This window comes from Osmia lignaria, chromosome 15 (assembly GCF_051020975.1).
Source record: "Osmia lignaria lignaria isolate PbOS001 chromosome 15, iyOsmLign1, whole genome shotgun sequence".
Lineage (NCBI taxonomy): Eukaryota > Metazoa > Arthropoda > Insecta > Hymenoptera > Megachilidae > Osmia > Osmia lignaria.
In genome coordinates, this window is record NC_135046.1 from 5,556,228 (window position 1) to 5,574,811 (window position 18,584).

The window sequence follows — 18,584 nt, forward strand, 5'->3', positions numbered from 1 at the left end:
CGAAGTACACAGACGCGAACAGAAGCGCGGGGGGGGGGGCGGGGGGGGGGGGGGGGGTGAAGGGATCAACACCCCACCTCGTCGAATGGGAGCTGCAGAAGAGAGGTAGACACCGTAGGAGGGAACGAGATGGAAAGAGATTCCAAGCAAGTTTTCTCATGTGCAATGCATAATGAGGAAAGGCAGACGGCGCATAAAGGGCCTACAAATGAGGCTCAGGTTATACATATACATTCTAGCACGGATACAAATATATACACGTACACGAAGGCGCGAACAACTTCGTGTAACCAAACCCCCCTCCCTCGATTACACCGTGACTTCTAAACGCACGACCAAGTTAAAAACTTTTCTCTACGGTTTTAGTTATCCTCCGACACTTCAGAAACGATGGACTCGTAAAATTCTCTGTTAATCTGCCGTTTATGCAGTGTTTGCTTCATACGCTTGGTCGAAGGGGTGAGATTTTAAAAATTGATTTTTAGATGATATTTTAAAAATAAAGATTTGCCGAGTATTAGTACAGCTAAATCAATAGATTTGCACTTGCGGGGGAATTGTTGGCATAGTATAATACATGAAAAGCGATTAAATATGTTGGATCGATTATCCCTGGTAACTGACTCGTTGACGGAAGGTGTAAATCGTTGAAGGGGTTGCTAAGTACACATTATTCCCTTCGTATTGAAGACACACGTAATCGAGAAAGACCACAATTTTTAAATTATAATATAAAATTCTGGAACTTTACCTTGTTCATGATTTGGCGGGGATAGTCCCGCCTTACGAAAGCCGACTCTGAAACAAAAGAGAATAGATGTTAGTTTAATAATAATTATTAAACGAGACTAAAATTATTCATAGTAATTTCTTTATTGAATCTCACTGCCTTCGCATAAATATGTCAAAGAGAATTCCATCGTGTACGACACGCAAGCTAACTGTCGTTCATCTGCAAAAAGGGGTAATTTTCTTGCTTTCTACAAGCTCGTCTTTTCAACCCTTTCCCTCATTTCTGTGCCTCATGACGGCAGCTAGTGCACGCAGGTTAGTGCTCGACCGTGCATCCACTCCTCCATCTTCACCCCCAATCTTCTCTTCTCTTCCACCCCTGAACGGGCACCACCGAATTCCCGTAATCTAATGAATGGCCTAACCCCAATATCCTCTCGGTTCAGCCACCTACCCTCTATATACTCGAGCTGTATGTACCATGCATGTAAATATGCTCATGGACGAGAGGCTCCACCGATATTGGAACGTACATACGCGTAGAACGAATTTCTTTAAAACTAAATCCACCCTGCGGCGATAATTAATTATTTTGACATTATCGCGATTGTAACCCTCCTCGTTCCCGTTTCGTTTTACTCAAGACGATAGAATTTGATGGCTGGTAATTTTCTTTGATTGTCAAATTGCAAACAAATGTCGAATCGAATCTATCGTCTATTTTATAAATTATTACTCTAATTGAATCAACTTCCTTTGAAACGAATACTAAATTAGAACTTTCGTGTAAATTACAACCCGCAAATATGAAAACGATTGGTGGAAATATGAAACTTCCCCTATATCGGTTTTTCTCCCAAGGAAAGCCCTAGTACGCTTAACAGTGTACATGTATCGTAATATTTAACTTGAGGCTCGGTGTACCGGAATAACAGCTAATTACTCGGCAAGCAAGGCGAAGTTCTTTCGGCCAGAACGAGGGACGGACAAGGCAGGCTCGAGGCGAACGGTAACCCGCCTCGCGACGGAGCAAGGAAGCGCAAATGTGTTTATTTTCGGAGAATAATAAAAAGGGTCGTCCAGCGGGCGGTGACGTTGCGGCGATCGTACCGAAGTTGGGAATAATGTTTCGGACACGACGTTCGTCTGGCTTTGCCCGACCTCTTCTGCACCCGCCCCACCACCCTCCGAATCTCCACCAGCCTACCCTTATACGCGTGTCCGCCGCAGATTCAGACTCCTAATTAAGACGAGGGTGCAAGAGGGGTTTCAGGGGTTTCTCCCGGTTTCTCCCCGAAGGGAGGTGGGAGGATGTGGGTGTGAGTAGAAGGAGGGTTTTCACGAGGTAAGGGGTACCCGTACCGCGCCGGAGGGGTGAGCCAAGGCAAAGGGGGTAAGGAATATTGATCACGGGACCACCACGGTGGCGAGGCAGAGACTGTCCGTACTCGCCCTTTCTCTCTCTCTCTCTCTCTCTCTCTCTCTCTCTCTGTCTCTGTTTCGCTTAGCTAGCCTCCCTCTCTCTCTTTATCGTCTACCGTCTTGCTCTTCGTAAGCGTGTATATAACCACGCTCTCTCATGTAAGCGTTGCCGTCTTTTGCCGTTGCTCTTGGCGTGCAAACGGCACGGACCGGGTCAGACTAAACCACCAAACGCCAGATGCGTGAAATCAGTCGGTTAGAGGCTGCCCCGCAGCCTTTGCGAATTATTGACGCTGAAACCGCGACCGCCGAGCAGATGATGCTGCGAACTGTTCCGAGTAGAGCGTTCGAGAACAACGGACGTGCGATTCGGCGACACAAGTATAACGAATGAGAAGTTGGAATAGGGTGACACGATTGAGGTCTTGCCACAAATGAAAATTTAAAATAATAACATAGAAGATTCTTATTCTTTGCCTGCTATACCAAGGGATCTAAATTTTTTCTAAAATATTAACATAAACGGCACAGAGATCCCCAGCTGTATTTTTAGCAGGAAATACAAAACTGATGGGACGAAACTTCTGCTTTTTGAAATCAGGAAGGTCTGAGGAAGTTTGACGCACACGCTCGACCGAACCGAATATACGTCGCAGACGTGTGTAGCGTTCTCACGAGTTTTCGAGCGATCTTCTAGAATGGCAAGGAAGAGGAAGGACTTGGCTCGTTCCCGAGGCTACGACAGCAGCATCAGAACCGACGGACGAGCTCGAGTTTACACGACGTAGCGACTCGTCTTTCTGCCCGTCGTTCTGCCTTAATTAAATCTCTCGACCCTTCCCAGGCAAGTCGCTCTAGCTGAGAACTAGAAGTAGAATAACCTTCCTTCCCTTTGCTTGTTGCGACATATCAACATCGAAGGATTTTTCCTTACTTTTCCATAGGAACAAATCACTATTTCTTAATTTGATTAAATATCTCCGTCGCTTGCATCATTATACCGAATAATATGCAGCGCGTAGAAAATGATGGCAGATGAGGTCGATTGCGCATCGAAAGTTAGCAAGAACAGATTTCCTGCGTATAATGGACGATTGATCTATCACGGATAACGTCTTTTCTTGGTCGACCTCTTCAAGGATTCAATGGTCCGCCATTTTCATGGCTGTAGGTGCCGTTATTCGGTCCGGTAACGAACGTCAAGGGCGACCTCGACGAGGCCGGAAGAGATCTCATTGTCCAGAAGCGGAGGCCACGATAGGAGGGTTGCGCACCGCCGGCAACCAGCCAACTCAAACTTTGATATGGTTTCCTAAATAACCAAGGCGACCGATACCGCAGCACGATAGTCCTCCTCTCGTCTCACCTCACCCACCGCCACGTCTTGCCTTCTTCGCCGCCCCCCCCCCATCTGCTTTTGCATCCACCTCGTCCGATCGACGGCGAGTACAGGGCTTGGTATCGTAACTACTGTCGAAGCATATTGAAACCCTCGATGACCTGGCTCTCCCCTCGGCCCGTGTGCTCGTGAGAGCCGCAGAACACCACCGGTGCCCTTCGTGCAAAACCTTCGCCGCGAGTGCGTTTGTCGTTTCGCCGGTAAAGGCTGCCCGCATGCAGCGTGGTCGATCGACCGCGGGAGGAACTCGCTCTCCTTGTAATACGGTCCGTGTCTGAACAATTTGAAAGCGGAGTGACAGGCAATCTGGAAGCTGCACAAGTTAAGGACAGAGCGGGCGACGCGAAGGGAAACACGAGGGAAAGGGACCACGCGTAATGACCACCGATTTATCCCCGTGGAAACGAGCGAAGAATTTGAAATTAAAATTTCTCCTCATAATTGTCGGAGAAAACCTCGCTGCTCGAAGTCGTAGCTTCGGATTACGTTCTGACAAATTGAAATACGACAGGTTGCATCTTAATCAGAGGAAAATTAAGTGAATTGTCTCGGATGTCGGATTACGTGTATGCGTTCACAGTCTAATTAAACTTTATCGAAAAGTTTTGATAAATAAAATTTTGAATTTTTAATCTAATACTTGTGACGATTATTTCCACCCCGTAAGATGAAAGTACGATAATGATCGCGAACGAATTCACGCGTACAAGTGGCGGGGGGTACGAAGGAATATCCTTCCTCGAGGTGGGGGCAAGCGGTATGGCTGTATCTGGAGGTTAACTGTTTGTCCACTAATTAGAAGCTAACAGCAGAACTAAAGTTGGGAAGTTTAAAGTTTCTTGCCTCTGCAGAAGCCTCGTACACTGCCAGCGAGTACCCTCCTCTGGGGGTGGCAGACACCCCAGAGGCGAACACCCTATCGTCCTTCCACTCTTCTTCTCCGTTACTCTTTCATCCACGACTGGCTAGCGTTAATTACTAATTAATTGTTTCGCATGTTTGAGTTTTAAATGGATAAGTTAAATAGCGCATAAGAGGTCTGTACGAGGAGAACGACGAGTATACCTTTCCCCTTTTTCCTCCTCTCTCACTCTCTCCTTCTCCGCTGTCCATCCAGTTCCCTTTCTTTCTCTCCCGTCCCTTTTACCTCATCTCACACCCTTTGCGTACGATTACCGTGCAAACGGTGTACCGGTGGTTAACGAGGTTAGGATGACCGGGCGAGCGAGAACTGGGGAGCCACGCTCGTTCGTTTATTCGTTTTTCACCTCGTCATCACCTAACCCCAGCTCCGTGTGTAGTTACATAACTTATAGGTGTAAAACTTCCGCATGGTGAATGTATCGTTAGAAGGGTAATGGATTTTTGCTACCAGTCGTGTCGGCGAAGCACTGTCGATGATTCGTGCATTAAACTGTATTTTTTTAAAAATATTTTAAATACCTGTATTTCGAAATCGCAACGAGATGCAATGTGAATCAATGTTTCGTATCAATTTTATCTTCTTTGATCAAACTACCGAGCTTACGGGACAGAAATCCCCGATGACTTCGCTTCTACGCAAGTATACAAATCGTTTCACCTCAATCTCGCGACAGCGGAGGGTAACGGTGTCGGTTTACCCTTCAAAAGTGGAACGAGACCTCCCACGGCTGTAATCGGCGCTCAAATAAAAAGCCGTAATGCCAGATAAAACATCCCATTTGTCTAACGACGATTTTTCTCGCCGCTCCGAGGCACGCTGTATTTTCTCTTCGCGCGAACCGGAGGATGGGGGTGAATCGGGGTGGTAATCATCTTAAACACCATTGTCACAGACACCTCGTACAGGCTGGCTGCCACTCGGTGCCACGCCACCTGATTCTTCCGTAATTGAGATGGATCGATAAGGACAACCCCCCGTGTAAAAAAAGAAAAAGGAAAACGAGCAGAGTCGAGGGCGCTGCTTTTTTAATTCGATGAGCTAATGTACCGACAGTTACATTAATGGCGTCCCCGGGGTGTCGCTTCTTTCCCCTCTAAACGTTCAATCTTGAAATCGATATTTTCTTTTGCATATTACAACTTTATGATTATAAAACATATCGAACAGGTATTTATTAGAAAAGTAATATCATCTTAGAATTTTAAGAAATCATGGAATTGATTTCTCAAAAGTAAATGACAATTAAGAAAATAATTGAATGGTTAACAAAAATTTGATATATCGCTTTCAAATTTATATAAGTCCATAAAGGGTTAATAGATATCCTACCTCGGTCAATCCACAAAAAAAAGAAAATTCTTTTCCAGGACCAATTCCTGGTACCCAGCCGAAGCGAGCTGGCATTTAAAACGAGCGATCGTTGGGTTCCTCCATCTGCAGGGAATAATGAAGTCAGAATAGACTGTCGAGGCACAGGGCCAGGAATGAATCTGGAATAATCGGGAAACGGGTCGTCGAAATCGAGGTCTGTTATTGACTGGCGTGCAGGAAGCAGCGGGGGCGGAAAAAGAGGAAGGAAGGCGGGAGTGTTAGAGCAGAAAGGTAGAAAACAAGAGCGCGGGGCAAATCGGTGGCTTAACCGTCCGACGGAGGGGACAATTATTTACCAGGGCGTCTAGTACGACGTTCTAGCGACGCTAACGTTGCGTCGACGACGAGAGGCGAGAGTCCGCGGCTGTTAATTGCTGCCTGTCAGGGCCACGCAGTGACACGGACCGAGGGATTGCCTCGTCGAAGCCTTGCACGAACTTGCCAAACCCTCTTTTCCTGGGGAGGAGACCTGTGCCGGACTTCGATTCTTCTCTTCACTATCTAATCTGTCCGTATGCTCTCGTCTAGAGGAAAGCTGTCCAAATATTTCATTCGTCAAACGAGTTCCCACTTTCATAAGAGACCTGTCATCTACTCTAGTATCCTTTTTTTTTAAATTTCATATCCTTTCTTATGTTTAGATTATCTTTCTACAAAGCACAAATTTCTGATGCATCATTTTTAAGATGTTTTCACAAGCTATGCAGTTTTGATGCATTTTCTATGCATTTTCTATGCATTCGAGATATTTTCCTCGCATAATGAATAATACAAGACGCTCGAGGAAATCACCTACAAAGTCGCCAAAATTTAGCCCGTCTTCCATCCCCTCCGACCCCTTCGATCATCGTTCAGTCGCGTTAGAAACAGCGAGGAGGCAACGAGGCAAGGAAGCATGGTGCAGGAACGTAATTTGAACGTTGACAGGTATTTATCCTGCGCGGCAGGAAGCGACGCTACGTAGGCGGTCGAGCGAAGGTAGAAGGGAGGAGTAGAGAAGTAGCGTGACGACGTTAAGAGCATTAAAGAGACGTTTTCCGCCCGACACTTAGGTTTTCGTAGCCGAGCCCACTCCATAGATTCCCGGCCTATCGGCTTAGCGCTTGGCGGGTGGTCCGCAGCTACCCCGGCCTTCGTTCCGCGTTCACTTCCAGCAGCTTCCGCGAGAACGACGGTTTGTTGCCGCTGTTACCATTACTGTTTCTCTCTAGGAAATATTTTCCTAAGCGTAAGAACTTAAGTAGCCGAGCTACCACTCGTTAGAACATCTTTGCGGGAAATAGCGTGAAAACAGAGGATCAGAGCGAAAGTATCTTCATCCTTCTAACGCCTAAGTGCCATATTTGGGGCGCGGAGTATACGAGAGTTCTGAATTTTTATTCTATTTTAATATAAATCTAGGAAATCTTTATTTTTAAAGATTCTATGGTTCAGAATGAGGGCACATTCGTTTAGAGGAATTTTTCCCAGCGCATTTCCAACCCTATTCGTTCCCCTTTATTATCTTATACCACTTGCCAGTGGAGGAAGCGAATTCCGGCAGATTAGAAATTCATTTGAATATTTTCGCAGACAAGATAGCGTTTGCGGGGAAGGGATAGGTGAGCAAGCGGTTTCGTGAATGTACACGCAATTGAATGTACTATTGAAATAGCGATAAGAAAGTGGAAATGAGAATTGTAGGAAATAAAATGTATTGAACTTTGTATCTTATAATTTCAAGAAACTAATTTTTGAAGTCTTTCAATTTATACCTGAAGTGAATTTTACAATTAATTTATTTTTAATATAAATTAGACTACTTTGTTCACCAAAATTTTCTGCACCTTAATAAACACTAAGTTGCACGTATTATTAATAAAAATTCAATGTTCCTATGTTCACTAAAATTAAAAAAGAATTATGTTTCACTTCGTTGTTCGTTCTAGCATTTCGAAGCTGACAGTACCTTAAGAGCAAGGGTGGCGCTCGCGGTTGCGAATTATCAGCTAAGAGGAAATTATGGAAATAGATATAAATCGAGAAGAAGAGGCCAGACAGCGTTAGATGAAGCAGCCAATTCCTGAAGGGCAACGCTAGTCGCTGCACCGTCGAGGCTTGCCCGTCTTTAAAATAATGGAGCCTAAGCAGTCAATTTGAAATGTAAAGATCCATCAACATAAATTAAATATGGCGGTTCAGCTCAATATCATCAATGCATGCAAGGGTTAAACGTAAAGCAAAATAACATCCTCAAAATTTACAAAGAAATAATATATCTAAATTACTTTCAAATTATCTTTCCTTATCAATCGAGAAGCAACCTGTCGCCAATGTCCCGGACGAACGAGACCGCTCAAAGGGCCCCATTAAAAAATCATTTCCCCATCTCCGTAACAAAGTAGATCCCGAATTTAATCGTCCTACACGAGAGCAATATCCTCGAGGTTAAGTGCTGCTCGGTTGGGTCGATTCCTTGGTGATTTTTCTGTTCCTGCCGACGAGATCCATGCTGGTCTCCCCATTGGCAGGAATTCACGCGGAAGGATCAGAAAGCGAAGAATACGTGGGCCAGGATGGGGTCGAAACTGAGCGAGTCCATAAGCTCGCGTCACGTGCAGCAGACGCGACGCGCGAATTAACAACTCACGCGTCATATCGCGCATTATTATCCGATACATCGAGGTATATATCAAACACCTTCGCCCTCGGTTACCTCAGCCGAGAGTAACGAACGAACGAGCGCGATTTACGCTCGGCGTTTACGCGGAAAACCCGTCGACATCGTGCTCGACGAAAGCTCGTCGCCGAGGAAGGAGGACTATCACTTCCAGACGAGACACCGTTTCCACGTGCTCAGTCTCGCGTGTCGCCAGTTGTTAATATACGATTCTGACATTTCTTCTTCAACGACTGCGATCCAAGTATTTCGACGCGTTTAACCCTCCTCGAGCTTTATGCACGCGATCGGTACACTGCTTCTTCGGAAAGTTTTGAGAAATTATTATTTTCAAATTAATTTTTGCTTCTTAAGCTCTTTGTAATTTCAACCCCTTGTACGTTAAATTGTCCAATTTAATTAACTTAATTAAAACGTAAATAAAATAATATTATTAATATTTCAATTGGCAATCTGAAAATTTTCATTTCATATTTGCTATTTAAATATTAAGCCCAACCTGTTCTCCTCGTGTGTTTCGCTATGTGGCAAGTTTGCGCGGGCATACATACACACACGGTGGCGAGGGGGTAGCTCACGTGCGAACGAGGCATCCTTTGCCAGGAGCTGAACAGCCACTGATGAACTTGAGTCATCGATCATCCAATTAGCCGAGCGATCAATCATCCCGCTGCCATTTGCCCCGAACCTACCAGGAGCCCTCGAACCGGCGGATGCCTACAAGCACGGTCCAGCATCCTTCTAACATAGCCGACGTGTTCGACCCCAACACGCCGAATCCCTAATCAACCCTTTTCAACGCGTGCAGTTTCGGCTGAAACAGTAACCCGCCGCGACTACGGCTTTTCCCTCTCGTTTCGACGATTCTGACGATCAATATTCGAAGAAATACTGATGCCACAGCCAGGGTTAATTGCGTTTTATAGAGAGCCGGAGATTTCGATTAAATAATTTTCGATTCAATTTTATGAACAAAATTATTTCATCTGCATTCGGATATTCCATTAGATAGTTTAATTTAAAAACTTGTGAACATAGTTTCTGACAGACTGTAAGAAAGGGTTAAGATAAGGCTATAACGTTGAATACTTTTAGTTCACCGGTTGCAGTAAAACACCGACACCTTTGTAGATGTCTTTGCGGGCGAGCAAAAGTAGATTCCAACGAAGGGTAACGCAACCGGTAGAATGCTTAGTTCGCAGTGTATGCTTGATATACGGTTGGCACGTGAATGCAAATCAGCCCGTAAATCACAAGAACAATGTCTTAATGTCCCGGTCATACGACGCCCACTGGCGCTGGAAGACAACAGCCTTGGTTTTCGCGGGAAGGAAAGGGTGCCTTTTCGGATATTCATAGGGAAATAAATTAGTAGGCACACGCGTCGCGAAGGAGCCATTACCGGTGTCTCGTTGCGTCTTCGTTTCGCGTAAGGGCCGCGAAACTTTTGCACTATGTAATAGTGTCTCGAGAATTAAACCACTTTTGTCCTTCTAATATTCTCTTTTTCTATCTCAACGCGGCGCCCTTTGAGATAAAACTTGAGGAACGAAAAAATGCTGATAAATCCTTCACACCCCCCTCCTACCCTTGGAAGATTTGGAAGTTTCGAGATAAAGAACGTAAGACAAAGAATACTCTTCTTTGAGTGTTCGTTTATGCCATTTAACTTGCAAATCCTTCCACCGGGACCGCTGATACCCGTGGAACATGTGTGGAAACTGAAGAAAAGTCTTAGCCCCGCTCCACCCCCTGTTGAGGAACTACCACCAGGAGGGTTAGACGATGGGACGAGAAACGAAGGGGCGGAGAAAAAGAGAGAGAAGAGCGTGTGAAAAATTCGAAGGAGCAAAGGTGCTGGGGTTCTCGAACAAGAGGTGGAAAGTAGCGATCCTTTGCGAAGGGGAGCCTCGAAAGGGGTATTGATACATCGGATGAAATATTTTCAATGTAAAATTTACGATTGAGCAGTTTCTTTGCAATACGCAGACAGCATAATTTCTATGCATATTATTCTATACATTATACTGATTAGATATAAGACATAGATACACATTCCCTTCCTACTATCATCCCTTAAACATTGAATGACTGAAATTTGAATATTTTAAAACCTTAATATTTGTAATAGAATGGTATGTGCTATCTAATAAATTTGATCAAAAATTAAAAAATTAAGGAATTAAAGTGATAATTATAAAACAATTCCTACCTCCTACTTTCAAACGCCATCCACTCCCACTTGAATCTACCATCGAAGAAGACTCGGGGGAAAGCAAAGCGGGACGTAAAAGAGTTCAAGGAAGAATTCGTAGAACGTGATCCCGAGGAAAGGATAGGGCAGAGGGTGCATTGAGTGCACCACCGTTCTACAGATTCTCAGCTATAACGGCACTCCAGCGTTAGCGAAGATGAGAGGATGATGGAGAAGTGGGTGCGATCAGACTTTGCTGGATAGTTTACATCTATCTCTCTTCTCTCTGCAGTTTTTCCTTTTTTCTCCGAAGAATTTAGAGAGAAAGAGAGAGAGGGAGTTAGTCGGTTTACGATGATAGCGCGATTCCCTTTATGCTCGCCGCGGGTCCGGCGCCAAATCTTAGCTTCTTTGGCGATATCCGCTCGAGAGTTCCGTCGAGGAAGAATACCAGGGCGATAATCGCTCGTAAAAGCGACCACGTCGCTGAATATCATTATCGTTCGAGCTTGTACACTGTGTCAGTCGTAACGCGCGAAATCGTGCAATTTTTCGCGTCGATGCATATCCTACGACCGCCATTGAATTCTGATAACCGTTCCTTGATTTTATTGTCCGCTTGGAGAAACAGTAAGACATACGCTCCAAAAGGTTGGAATTTTTATTGTTTCTTCTCTGACGATTTGTCGCAAATGTGTTACTAGCAAGATGTTACCAAGAACTTGATATTTTGCCATTTTAAAATATCAGACGAGTGATGAACGAAAAAATGGATTAAAAATGAAAAAAACACAATGTATAGCTTGTGTAACTTTAAAGATAAATAAATATTTTTGCTGCATCTTCGATATCGTAACACCAAGATCATCGAACCGAGCAATATAAATTTTTATTCGTACCAAAAAATTTCCATCTCGATGTCTCCAAAGTTCTCCAATATTAATTGCCATTTTTACATACACACACCGGGAAACGCGACTTCTTCCTGGGATCGTCTTCGTCGTCGCGTTTCCGTTTCTTTCAGTCTCCTAAGATTCCTCCGTAACGGCACAAATTTCCGCCGATAAATCCAGCGGGCCAAGAAAAATCTCTCCCTCGAAAAAACGAGTAATCGTATTCCCGTTTTAAATGTATTCAGTCGACAGTCGAGCGGTACACGTGTGTCGGTAGCTGATGCGTACACGGGAACGGAAAGCAGAAGGGAGAAAATGGTATAAGGAGGTAACAGGTTTCGTAAAGGATGCCTGGCCCCGTGCGGAAACACATGTAAGGGGAGGCGAACGACGAGGTTAAGGTAGGCTGTCGGAGGTTTCGCCCAAGGGCAAGAAAAGAGGATTCGGACGGTGTGTAATCTCGGCTCAGGGTGTCGTTCGTCGCCTCGATATCCTGCCGGACACGGAGAAGAAGTCGACTCCGGAGAAGATTAAGCCGTGTTCCCTTCGACTCCGGGTTAAGAGCCGGAGTCAAGGAAAAAGTTGCTAAAGGGGAATTTTCTTTTGAAGCGATACAATATCTTGAGACAATTTTTGCATAATTTACTATTCCTGTTCTCCAAGTATAATAATGCCAATTTCATTCATTTTATATTGATTGGTCATCGATTAATTGAAACTAATTATTATATTCAATTATAAGAAAATAACCACGGTTGTAAATTATACTGTAACTTGTAATAGAAATATAATGAATCTTTAACGTCTACTATAAAAACAAATACAGAAGACTTAAGTACGTAAAGAAGATGCTCGAGAGCTTAGGGGTTGCAGACAATTTTACACTTGTAAATAGGGCCCTAGAGGGGAGAGGTATAAGTAAATTAGACCGGACGAGACGAAAGGTTTCGATAACAGTCTCTCCCTCGGCTTTTTTAAAAGCTCACTCCCAGGGAATTGAGACGTCATCACGACGCTCTAGCTCGTTTCCTTTCATTCTCTTCCCCCGGCATTTTTGCCTCCTTCGAGAGCCGTTTAACGCCAAAGCGACTTGCGTTTGCCCTCTCAGAAACGCGTTCTAGCCTCATCCTTTGTTTCGTCTTCATGAGATTTTTAAGCAGCGCGAAATGAGCTTCGCAGCTCGTCGACGAGAACGAACGATTATCGCTTGAACCGTCTGCCTTAATTTCTTCATTCCCTCCCATTGAACGACAGAAAATTAAAGAAACGAGGTATTGGACAAGCTCGTTCTCTCTTCTCGATTTCTAAACAAATAACCTCTATACTATCATAAATGTTATATTAATTCCATAACACTTGCACTATAACTTTTAAATTAATTATTAGAGATCGAGTACATTAGCAAAGTTCAAAAATAAATCCACCATTTCCCGATCGACTCAATTTTCCTCAATTTTCTCGAAATCAAAGATAACTCGTCCCAAGTTTCCAGTAAAAGAATCGAGCCGTGGAGAGGAAGGGCCTATCGGGGTTGAGTACCGGAAGGAAGGAAAGGAAAGGAAGGGAGCCGGATTCCAAGCATTTGTATCGTTTTGTCGTACTTCAGTGTCGGCACGCGTATCGTATGGCATCGCATTATTGCTTTTATGGCCAATAAAAGGAAAGCCGCTTCGGTGAGACCAGCGCGCCGTCCTCGTCCTCTGCAACGATCGACCCCTCGATCCTCGGGACCATTCTATCCCGAAACCATCATCTACTCACCGTGCCCCCCTCCTCTCCTTTGACCCGACTGACCACCGTCGTTATTGCCGTTCGGTCGTTCGTTCGACCATCGGAGGTGTTGCGATTGGTTTCGTATTTCGAGGGAATATAGTTCGGGGACTCCCCGGGCCAGTTAACCGTGTGCTTACCCTTTGGGAGGTTCCGCAGCAAACGACGCCTGTCTCTGCCTCCTCTGACACCTTCTTAGCTTGTACAAATATTACTTGGGGCTTCTTTGGTCAACATTTACGCTACAAGGGATACGTTCTTTGTTTTCTTACTGGAGGAATCGTTGGTCCGGGGGTATTGACTGTATGAAAAGGATATTATAAGCGGAGCTTCGTAGAAGTTGATTGATTCGATGATCAAAGAGTGGATAACCTTAACGCATATCTGTCGTTCGTTTATACTACAGCGAAGTGATTTTAATTTTAAAATAGCAGCGAATTTCATGGATGTTTGTTAAAGTTTCTTGCTGCACCGGCTGCCACGTTGAATGCAAAACTTTTGAAACGATCTTCAAGAAAGGATGACCATGTAATATAAACGTAGAGCAAGTAATGCAAGATAAACGACGCAGGCGACAAAGAAACGTCCGAAACAATTACGTTTCTTCGGCTGATGATGAATCACAAAAGCAGACTGTTTATCTCACGTGACGCGCGAAAAGACGAGGCGAGACGGAAGATACTTGTACGAGGCACGGTCGTTAAGGATAGGAACTTGTCATTCTTGTAGAACGCGAGCTCGTCTTTTCTCTAGGACGAAGGCAGCTCGTTGCACCTACAGGCGAAAGATAACCAGCCCCGTCTTCGAGGCATCAAGCTCCCCCGTTCCACTTTCCTTGTCCTAGCCGACGATATATCTCCCTGCTGTCCCCTTTCGTCGTTTGTCGGCCCCCCGCCACCCCCTCTCTCGACAACCCGACATCGCCTTCTTCGTCGAGTTCCGATGCTCCGTGAGGGTGCACGATGACACTCGGTTACGACATTAGCGACGTTTCCCACACTGTCTATGGCTCTACTTCGTCAATGTCAACCGGCTCGCCGCCACCCACGTGAAAGAACTTTCCGAGAAATAAACCAGGGAGATTGGAAAACGTCCGGCCGTTTGTACTTCTTCAAGATTTTCAACAGAGAATAATGCTGGCGATAGCGGAGGAACATTCCAAAGTTACGTGTTTCATACTAATAATATAATAAAAGTAGAAAAGAATGAAATAGCTGCGATATCAATAATTATTGTCTTGTAACAATTCAATTCCTCAAACTGGTAATTAAATAATTTATTTAAAATTCTATAAGTATTCTATAATGTTGACTGTTGGCATATCTCTGATCAGACGTTTGCTATTCAAGGGGTCGAAACGAAGATCAGTGGAGATTGATCCGAGAGATCAGAGGGTTCGCATCAACCGGGCCTTTCGACACGACAAATTAAATCCCTCTCGTGTATTCCATTCTCTCTACCCTGCATAGAGGAATTCAAGGATTTCTAAGGAGTTCTACTTCGTCTACGCTCGTTTCTGACTTTCTTAGGAGGAAGACAATCAATAACCAACATGATTGCAGCAATATGTTCGTCGCCATTAAACTACAGCATTTGCCAACAAATTTTCCATTTCCCTTCATTTTCATTATAGGAACACAATTAAATAGTAAGGAATTATTTTAAATAAAAACTGTTTTATTATAAGAAACGTGTTATTCTGCTGATAGAAAGAGCAGTATATTCAGACACTCGATAAATTATTTCCCAAAAGTTGGAAAGTTATGCGAAAGAAACACACAGATCAAATGTATTCCGTGTCTTTCTAAGCAGAGTGTTGTTCGAGGCGAGGGCTTGATTTACGTGTACACGCTCGGGGCAAGCGTCGCTTCGGTTTCCCGTAATAGTACCACTCTGATTCCAATAACCATGAATCTATCAGACGTCAAAACGCAATCTCTACCTGAAAACGGCCTGTACACCAAGCTACACCCTGGCGAACCACAAATCTCACGATATCTCCGATCGTATATCTTATACTTACTGGCACCTCTTGCAGCGCGGATGTAAAAGAGGCTGACCCGCGGGAGCGACGGAGAAAGAGGGAGTTAGGGGGGAAAAAAAAAGGAGGGAACCGAGTCCGCCAGGATTTCTCTCTGTTCGACGGGGAGACGGGCGAGAGGAAAAACCGGGGAGATTGCACGGAACGGCGGAGAAAGTTGCAAACTCGAAAACTTTCCGAGGCCCTATTATCTCCGACGAGACCACCGTCCGGCACCAAGGGGGTTGTCCGGTATACCTCGATCTCTAAATACTCCGCCCTTCCCCGACCCGTTCGTCTGCTGTGGGAGTTATTTCGGAGAAACAGGAAAAAAATAGGGGAAAAGAGGAAACAGACGCGCGATGAGGATACCTGTATGTTTCAAAGAAATAGGCAGCAGTGACTTGTATTTTGAAAAGTTAAAGTGAAATTGCAATAAATTAATTTACATTTGAAATTGTTTTTTAAATAACCTAACCGTACCTGCAAAATTAAAAAAGGAAAACGAGAAGGATTGAAAAATAAATTTGAATTTTTAAACCTTTGCCGACATAAAAAATGATCACCTGTTTTAAATTGATACAAGTTTCGCACTCTAAATAGAATCAATTATATCTCCATTTTATGAAGAATGAGAAATTTAATATTACTAGCCTGAATCAAAGTAGCCTCATGATTTAACGACGTTTGCAGAAGGGGTATCGCTTGTTCCCAAGGAAAATGAGCAATGGTGCCAATGACAGTGCTAACGCCGTACAAATGAATGCACGGCGAGGCTTTGACAAGCGGTAATTTATCATGTAATCCTGTCGCACCCTTCCTTGCCTTCTTCTTCCATGGTTAAGAGAAAGCGAAAGAAAAACAGAACGAAGAGGAAGGCTGAAATCTGGCGACGGTGATTGGGACAAATATAAATAAGCCAATCGGAGAACCCTCCGCGAAAGTCTTCTTCGTCTTCTTTTGCATTCGTCTCGGGAGGAAGAGATGTAAACGCGGCTTAACGGATCTTGGTAATCCCGCGGGAATAGAAACGAATGTGCGACGACTTGCTGTTGGAAAAGTCGAGTTATCGCGATCGTTTCGCGTGAAAAATACTCCGCAGTTAGTCTTTCCTCTTTTCTGCGAACAGGAATTAAATTCTTCAATTTAAACCTTCATACGTGTGCATTATCGCATGGAAAATTGAAAATTGAAAATTCTTTCGATAAAAAACAGAACCCACAGAGGGTAAATATATTCAATAATAGAAATACTATAAAATTTTTCAATTTTTCTTTTTTTCAAACAGCTTCTCTGAATATCTATTAAATTAATCTTAATTAATTTTGGTAATTGAATTAAGAATTAGAAAAAATTTCTCAATTGTGAAAAGTATAGACAATGGGTGATGGATAAAATGGGCAACATCTTAGCATTTATAATCAATAAATGTAATAGCAACGAAAAAAAGCTATTGCCTCCATGATTTCAACTAGAAAACTTGGATCGGTAATTTCGAATCACAGAAATCGGTCCTTCGGTTCAAATCTAGCGATAAATGATCCCATACCGGTGGAAAGCGTTCCTTCTGCTCGCCACCTTTTCTCTCTTTCGTGCCAAAAGTTTTTCCAACTTCGTATAATCATTTTTCCTGGAATGTCCCGCTGGTACCCATCCCCTGTCCCGACCATCCACACCCTGCGTAAGCCATCGCTTCCTCGGCGATCCTCCCCTACGACCGCTTATCTCAGAGAAATTCTTTTCGCGGTTTCTTCCAGAGAATACAACCGTTGCTGCCCTTTCCACTTGCAGATTCGTTGGCGTAGAAGAATTTTAATTCTTCCTCCGCCCTCTCGCCAAAAAGTCTCGGATGATTTTCTTTCCCACGGATTTTTACGGCCACCCCTGCATCAAAGGCTCTCCTTTGGTAAAGAAAATACGGTTCGTTTCTCTGTGTTTTGTTGATTAAAACAGCACGGGGATTTTTAAATCCGTTGCCGTAATTATTGCAATAATTTTTAACTTTTTTTAAACTGATATTTTCTGGTGATGCTACAGAGATTTTTAGCGAAATCATCGACAGAGGCCGTCGAATTTTAATCTCGCCAGTCTCTATTAATAATACATGAAGTTTGCACATTTATTCGGCGAAGGTTGGCCGTTTACATCGGCGCATCAAATATGCAGGTGTCTCAAGGAGAGAAGAAAATAAGAAGGGGGATAGCTGAAGGAGAAACACGTGGTGATTAGATGGGGGAAGGTCCGGGACGTTGAGTTTATTAACGATATCACGGAGCAACGAGGGTGGAAGAAAGGACTCTCGATAATTTGCTGGCTCATGCACCCTTGAAAGAAAATCCATATTCTGACGTTAACGAGATTTTATAGAGCTGCGTTCGCTGTTGCCAGCCAACCAAGTTTACTGATATTGCACAAATTAAAAAAGATTAGCTATGAACATTTCATGTCATATTTCATATAATTCATGAATGATAATTTTAGCTATGAACCTCTCATGAAATGACACATGAAAATGTTCAATTAAATCGTACGTACTTGCCCGAAGCTACCTGTCCTAAGGAAGGAAAACCGAAGCCCTTTCAGGGCCTCGGAATCGCGAGTTCTTTCGTCGAAGGACGAACGGGACGAAGTCTCCTGGCTGCGACAAATATGGAATTTGCATATAAATCGGGTATTTCCATCTGTGGCCCTAGCCCTGCAACGCCGGTTGGTTCGTTCGTTCGCGTGATACAGAAATGAAGAGATCTCCCATTTCCCTTTACCGAACCCCCTTCCTTTTCCCTCCACCTGCTTTCTCCTCGCCACTCTGCTCGGAAATACTAACCTCTAGATATTATTAATAACCCGAGATGAGATCGAACGCATCCCTCTTCGTCGTATTGAAGGGGTGGAAAATGGGAGGAGTCGAACGAAATCAATCTGCCATTCGCTCGTCGATCTGGATGCCCTTTTTTCAATTCCATTTATCGAATGCACGCTTTCTGTCCTTCGTTTCTGGTCCACGAATTTGACAGCATACACGAATCATGTTCGATTTTATTAATTAAACAAAATAAATTCTACAAGTGCATTTTGTTGAAATATAGATCTAATTTTTTAACCCTCATTAAGAGCCAATATTTCTTATTTTGAATCCGTATTATTAACTTTTGAAAATAATTCTAGGGGAATTATATTCTAATATTTTTCTCATCAAATA

The 18,584-nt window shown here is 43.8% G+C and overlaps 1 protein-coding gene across 6 annotated transcripts in view; it reads right to left on the reverse strand.

The window, feature by feature from the left end:
* LOC117600475 (uncharacterized) overlaps positions 1–18,584 on the reverse strand; it is a 259,355-nt gene that overhangs the window by 61,874 nt on the left and 178,897 nt on the right. For all 6 annotated transcript variants that reach the window (XM_034315971.2, XM_034315970.2, XM_034315969.2 and 3 more), the window contains exon 4: positions 752–798. In XM_034315971.2, coding sequence (XP_034171862.2) covers positions 752–798 — 47 coding nt within the window. The remainder of the gene's footprint in view (positions 1–751; positions 799–18,584) is intronic.